At 56.1% G+C, this 6,449-nt stretch overlaps 1 protein-coding gene across 1 annotated transcript; it reads right to left on the minus strand.

The window, feature by feature from the left end:
* Nucleotides 1-1,110: 1,110 nt before the first annotated feature.
* On the minus strand, nucleotides 1,111-6,033 carry RAX (retina and anterior neural fold homeobox). Its single transcript, XM_031003739.3, has 3 exons — nucleotides 5,496-6,033; nucleotides 4,939-5,192; nucleotides 1,111-2,091 (listed from the first exon to the last, which is right to left on the minus strand). The coding sequence occupies exons 1-3, from the start codon at nucleotides 5,782-5,784 to the stop codon at nucleotides 1,594-1,596; spliced, it is 1,041 nt and encodes a 346-aa protein (XP_030859599.1). The 5' UTR covers nucleotides 5,785-6,033; the 3' UTR covers nucleotides 1,111-1,593.
* Nucleotides 6,034-6,449: the final 416 nt, after the last annotated feature.

A 6,449-nucleotide genomic window follows, 5' to 3' on the forward strand; every position in this document is an offset into this window, starting at 1 on the left:
GTCTTGGTACTTTACACAAAGCCTTTACAGGTGATCTTATTCCATCTTTCCCACCTCCCAGAGAGACAGGGTTTATTTAGACGAGGAAAGGGGACTGGGAGCTTCACTAATTTGCTCAGGACTGACAGACAGTAGCCAGTTGATGCTAATTAAGGCTCTGGCGGCATCATCCTGAAAGCACGCTTAGGGACTGGGGTTGTGGGGTGGACGCCCCCCCCCCACAACCCCCCCCCCCGTGCCAGGACCTGTTGGCGGGCATCCAGGTTCTGCTGGCGGTCGCCCAGCTTCCAGTGTCAACGGTGGATATCGAGCACTCTCAGGAGGGAGTCCGGGACTCTCCTTGTTCCGGGAGTCTCAGGAGCTTGTGAAGCGGGCTGAGATTTCGAGATTCCTTCCTCGCCCTAGAGCCGGCGCCAAAGAACTGCAGATACTGTCCAGGGCACGCCCGCAAGAACTAGCTTTCGGGGCGGTGGCGTAGGGCGCTCCAGGACACTCTCCGAGCGCGGCACCTCACCAGACGCGCCTTTTAACGAACTCTGGGTTGGCGAGTGTGGAGCGAGTTGGGGAGGTTAGAGAGTCTCGCGGCTCCGAAAAGGAAAAGCATCTCTTTGCCTCAGTTCTTGTACCGCTGGTGATCAACCTTGGGTGTTAGGGACTGGCACCGAACCGGAGATCTACCTGGTGAGCTGAGAGGAGTCCTTAGGAGAGCGGGGACGCCAGGGGCCGGGGGACACTTCGCTCTCGCCCTAGGGAAGGTGGTCTTGACGCTTTCTATTGAAGTCAAACTTGAAAATATCAGCTGCCGCTGGACTATGGGGCTAGCGGGGGAACTGGGAGCGCGCTAGCAGCTGAGCCTTAGCCCCATCCACTCCGGACCCCAAGCGCGCACGCCGGCTCCAGGGAAGGGGCCTCGGGTCTAGGCCGCCGAAGCTTTCCGAATGGGGACGATTCTCTGCTGCAGCGAAGTGTCCCTAGAATTTTCACAAGGAAACCCTGAGCTTCTTCGCAGTCCTCCTCTTTCCCTGACCCACCCTGTCCGTCAACGCACCCTCCTCCCGTACCGCAATATTCACTCCTCTCCCCAAGTCCTGAGCGTGCTTAAACAGAGTCGAAACAAAACAAGCATGTCTTTAATTCTCCTCTCAAATAGTTTGAAACTACTTATACAAAAGTTTCTCAAACTCTATTTTTCCGCCTCCCCTGCTTCCCTGTTATGGTTATCTGGGGGTCTCCAAGCCTCCTGGGAATGGCCAAGTTTAGGAGCTTCAGCCTGTTTGGGCCTGGAGGCTCCAACGCCTGCGGGGATGGGAGCGGCGTGGCCAGCGGGGCCCGGCAGCCTGTCGCCCTCCAGCTGCAGGGCTGAGGTCCGCGAAGTGCGTTGAGGCGGCCAGAGGGCCTCTCCTCAGGCCTGAAAGTCGCCCTTCTCCCTGTGCATCGGGAGCAGGCGCATGGCCCTGAACTATGCCTGGCGGGTGGCTGCAGGCGACAGGGAAAGAGGGGCCGAGCTGGGGAGGGGGGGCGGTCCCTGGGAGAGAGGATGCGGATACGGTGCGGTCGGCCCGGGGTCGGATCCCAAGACGGTCCCCAGTGCCCCTAGAGGGCCTGCCACGGCTTCCCGATGGCCTGGATGTGCTCCTTGGCTTTCAGACGCAGCGCCGCGATGCTGCTGTTGCGCGGGTCCGCCTCGTCCAGCGGGAACTTGTCCCCGAAGCCGGGCCCGCACGGGTAGGAGGGCGGCGGCGGCGCGAGAGGCTGCAGGCCGGGGCCCAACGGCGGGGAGTTCAGGAAGGGCGGCGGCGGCGGCGGTGGCGTGTAGCTGGCAGGCAGGCTCTGCGCCGGCGGCCCAAAGCCCGGCAGGCTCTGCAGCGCCGTGGCGCCCCCGCCCGGCAGCGGCGGCCCGAGCCAGGACTCCAGCGGCAGCGCGCCCCCAGCCGGCCCGCCACCGCTGCCCGGGCCCGCCCCGAGGGGCGACAGCGTCGCGGAGGGCGGGGAGCGGCTGAAGGAGAGGAGGGGCGAGTCCTGCAGCTTCATGGAGGACACTTCCAGCTTCTCCTGCCGCCGCCACTTAGCCCGTCGGTTCTGGAACCACACCTGCAGGAGAGAGCACAGGGGCCGTCGGGCGGCAGCAGAGGCTGCGGCCGCGTCCCCAACCCTGAGCCGGTTCAGCTCGGCGGGCTCCACTCCGTCCCCCTCAAATAAAACTAGGGGCGCAACTGTTATGCATGTGCCGAGAGAGGCCCGGATCTTCCTTCCTTCCACCCACTCCTACTCCTCCCACCCCGCGTTCTCTTTTCCATCCCCTTTCTCTCTCTCTCTTTTTTTTTTTTTTTTTTGGCCTCTTCTCTCCATTATCCCCTCTTCTGAGTCTCTTTGTCCCATCCTAGTCCTCCGTGGCGTCCCACCCTTTTCTCTGTTTATCCATAGCTGTGGTTGTATCTGTTTCCAACTCCTAGTGCGTAGCAGAAGCTCAGAAAAAAAAGTGAATTTAACTCTGCAATCGAATCGTAGAACTTTGAAACGAGATCTCACCAATTTTCTGTGACCTGCTGGTTGGAAGCCCCTCCTAACAGTTTAGGCTTGCTTCTTCTCTGTATGGTACAGATCTAAGTTGCTGTATTTTGGTCTCAGACTTTCTCTGCTTTACCTACCCTTTGTCTCTAAATACAGGTATAAATAAATATTGTTAAGTAGAGTAATTGGCAAGAATGGGTGTTAAAATTCAGCTCTTTTCACGGATTACTTGTTATGATAACTAGATAGGAGCAAGTGGGGTTTATTTTGCCCCAACCATATTTGAATTGCTGCTTTAATATTTTTATTTTTATTTAATTGATATCTGCTTACCATTTCTGCTGTTTGTTATTACTTTCAAGGAGTACAATCATTCCAGTCTATTATATCTACTTTTACATTACAAAGTTAATTTTGACATTACCCTAAGACCTTAGCTCAATGACAAGGTTTTTTGCTTCTTCTTCTTTATCTATACAAAGTCCTTGCCAAGAGTAACGTCGGGTTCTTCCAATGAAACTTCATTACTGATTTGATAAAAGTGCTGGAATATGTGTAATTACATTTTTACTACCAGTTCCACCTTCACAGGCAAGACAGAGAATCCGTTTAGTAGAGAACACAAAAGAATTTCAGCCAAACTGGTGGCTTTAGTGCTATATTTATGAAGGGAAATTGGGAGATTGTTGCAACCTCAGAAGGGAGAAAGTAGTTTTCAGTCAATAAGGGCAGGGGACCCCCGAGGAGAGCTGAAAGAACAGCAATCCAGCACCCAAGCACCGCAGGGCAAGTGTGTGAGAGGCTGCAATTAGGGAGAAAAATAGAAACAACAAAAGTGTAAGTACCCTGTACCATCCTAGAAAAGATTCATCTGCATATCTAAGGCCTCAAGTCTCCCTTAAATACTAGATATTTGCCAACAGTAGAGAAAAGAAACACTGATTTGGGTGAGGGCTCCTGTCCTACCACCTTCTCGGCTTCCCTGTCTGTCCCACTCCATTCCCTACCACATCAGCTGTAGCCTTCAGATCCAGTGTCCCATGTTATAGACTGAAGGATTGAGGTCGGTTATTGCAATGCTCTACTGCTGCCCTCAGTGTGGGAGATCCTGCCTAGTATCTCTACCATCTGATTACATCATAGTCATGTGTTAAGAATGGCCATATGCTGGGTGCTGTGCTGGCCCTGTGGTCACAAAGAAGTCACAAACACTGTTCTCAAGAGTCTCACAACTTAGAGGAGAAGCCAAAACTCCTGAACAAGTAATGAGGGAGGATGCAGGTGGGCTCGAGTGCCCAGGGAACTGAGTCTGCTTTGCTTGGATTCTGTAGGGTACTGGAAGGCTTTGCCTCTCCTCTTTCTCTTGTATTCATTCCCTCTCCCATCCTTCTTTTTTGAAAGCAGGTGATAAAATTTCCACCCCTTCAGTGAAATCATTGCAGCTTTACTGCCCCAAATTAGGAGACATTGAACTGTCCTTGCTGGTTAATCCCAAGTCACATTAGGGAATTATATTTTTTTAAGCCATGACTTTTACTCATTACTTTCAACTCTTAAACTAAGCAGAAAAGAAAAAGCAGCAACTTGTCCTCTTTTACTTTTAAGACGTGGATAAAAGCTCCGAACACTTGAGTGTTCTCATTTCCTGGAAATCTAATTTATTAGACACACACAAAAATCCCATCTTAGTTCCACTGCCTTTCAGATGCAGTGAAATTTGTTCCCAATGTCTCTCTTTCAGCCCTCTGTAAACTCTCCCAATTTGGAAATCCTCCCAGATTTTTCACAGATGACTAGCAAATATTTAAGGCTTTCAAATATTTTAATGATCAGGGATTAAAGATAATTCAGCTTTAATTAAAGCGAAAACCCCTTTACAATAAAAAGAAAAGGCCTTTGCAGCGAGAAGTTTGGTTGGATGTGCACCAGAAAAGGAAAAGTCAGTTTCTTAAATAAATCTACCCAAAGTTTCAACTGCGAGGTGCCAGGCCCTTCGCAAGGAAACAGGGTTTTCGTTTCCAACTCGGTATTCGCAGCTAGTGACGAGGGTGGCATTTGGGGCCCCAATCCTGTCACCCTCGAACACTACCTGCATTCCATTTCCACTCAGCAACCCCCAACCCCTTCTCGGCTATGTCTAATGAGCTGTCGGCCTCTTCATCTTGCAAGTCATTCCCATCTTCTATTTTGAGTTTAGAAGAGGGAAACCCCCAAAGGGGAGCTCGTACTACAAACTGGAACAGACTGCTTGAAGGGCGATGCACAGGGAACATCGAAGATCTGTGCCTCTCCCTTGGGACTCTGGGCATGCCAAGTCGAGGAAGGACAGTAATAAATGCATGGACACCCGTGAATTCCAAGAAGCATTGGCTGCAATTTGGGCCTCGGGCCCTCCCAGATCCCAGTTCCTCAACCTGGGCGCTTTACCTGGACCCGGACCTCTGGTAGGTTGACCTTGCCGGCCAGCTCCTCGCGGCTGTACACGTCCGGGTAGTGGGACTTCTCGAACGCGCGCTCCAGCTCATGCAGCTGGTACGTGGTGAAAGTCGTGCGGTTCCGCCGATGCTTTTTCTTGGGCTGTTCCTCCTCTGACAGTTTCGCTTCGCCGGTGGCTGGCCCGACGGGCAGCCCTGGGCTCGGCCGTGCCTCCCCGGGCTCCTTGGGGCAGTAGGGGCGAGGGGCTGGGGCGACGAGGCCCGGGAGGGTCAGATACACTCCCCAAAGCACCCTTGGGCCGACCCCGCCTCGCTGTGGGCACTGGCCAGCCCGCCTGCGGGCTCCGAGATGGCCCGGGGAGGTCCGTGGTGAGGGCGGCGATGGGTCCTAAGCTTTCTCTGAATGCAAATTGGAAGCTCCCGCCATAGACAGTCCCCAACCCCGCGCCCAGGTGCCTTAATAAAAGTTAAGGAAGGGGCGCTCTCGTCTGGCCAACTCCTAAGCTCGGGCGCCCGAAGGGCCTCGCACAGCCAAGGGTGCGCACTCACCTTCGTACTCGGGGGCAGGCGCCGGGGCTGGCGGCGGGGAGGGCTCGGCGCCTTCCTCGGGCGCCTTGGGGCAGGCGGGCCGCGCGCCCAGCCTCCTATCCCGCTCCTTCGCGCCCCGGGCGCCCCGCTCCGCCGGGAAGGTGCCGAGGATCCCGTCGTCCTTGGTAAACCCCAGGATGGCCTCGATGCTGTGCAATCGCGAGGTGCTCCCGCCCGGGCTGCGGAGCAGGTGGCCGGCTAGCGAGAAGCTCCCGTCGGCCATGGCTGGCGTGCAGCCCGGCAGGTGCATGGGGAGCGCCGGGAGGCGGGAGGGCGCTTTGGAGACGGAGAGGAAAGGCTCGAAGCCGGGTCTTCCAGAGTGCCGGCGGTGCAACCCGACGGGTCCCGACCCTAGGTCAAGCTCCGCGGGCGAAGCCCGCCCGGGCTGCGCACGCTGGGGGTGGCCGAGCGCTCAGCCCTCTGCCGCCTTAGTCCCAGAAGTCGGAAGTTCGGGCTCGGGGTAGCTGGGGCTCTCGGCGCTAAAGGCGGGGAGCCAACTGGCCCTCGGCTCCTCCCCTCTCGCCCTGGACCCAGCCCCTTCTCTCGGCCCCTCCCTCCACAGAGGGGCGTGTCCTCACCCGGCCCAGCCACAGGGTCCTCTCGTGGCCACCCCTGGGCCGGCACTAGGAATATTCCCCTTCCACCTCTTGATCCGTTTTAAGCTTTACAAACACTCCGGGGATCGGCGGCGGGATGCTTGACAGGCTCGGGAACCTGGTCGCCGCGCACCCCTAGTCCTGCCTCAGTGGGGCCGACGCCCTTGGGCTCATCTCTCCCCTTGCGTTTGTCTCCCTCTACTTCGGGCTTACCCTCTCACTTCAGACTACCCCCTGGGGGTCACCTCCCTCCTTGGACGCACCCCTCCCCAGCTTCAGACTCGCCCCTCTAGCCCCCTCTGGCTCACCTCCGCGGGGC

This window comes from Gorilla gorilla, chromosome 17 (genome assembly GCF_029281585.2).
Source record: "Gorilla gorilla gorilla isolate KB3781 chromosome 17, NHGRI_mGorGor1-v2.1_pri, whole genome shotgun sequence".
In the NCBI taxonomy this organism is placed as follows: domain Eukaryota; kingdom Metazoa; phylum Chordata; class Mammalia; order Primates; family Hominidae; genus Gorilla; species Gorilla gorilla.

Bases quoted from the DNA above. Each gene is read 5' to 3' on its own strand.
- RAX (XM_031003739.3), bottom strand. From the start codon at position 5,784: ATGCACCTGCCGGGCTGCACGCCAGCCATGGCCGACGGGAGCTTCTCG. The intron at 5,193-5,495 runs GTGAGTGCGCAC...TCGTCGCCCCAG, and splicing joins GCCTGCCCCCGAGTACGAAG to CCCCTCGCCCCTACTGCCCC. The intron at 2,092-4,938 runs GTAAAGCGCCCA...TCTCTCCTGCAG, and splicing joins TACCAGAGGTCCGGGTCCAG to GTGTGGTTCCAGAACCGACG.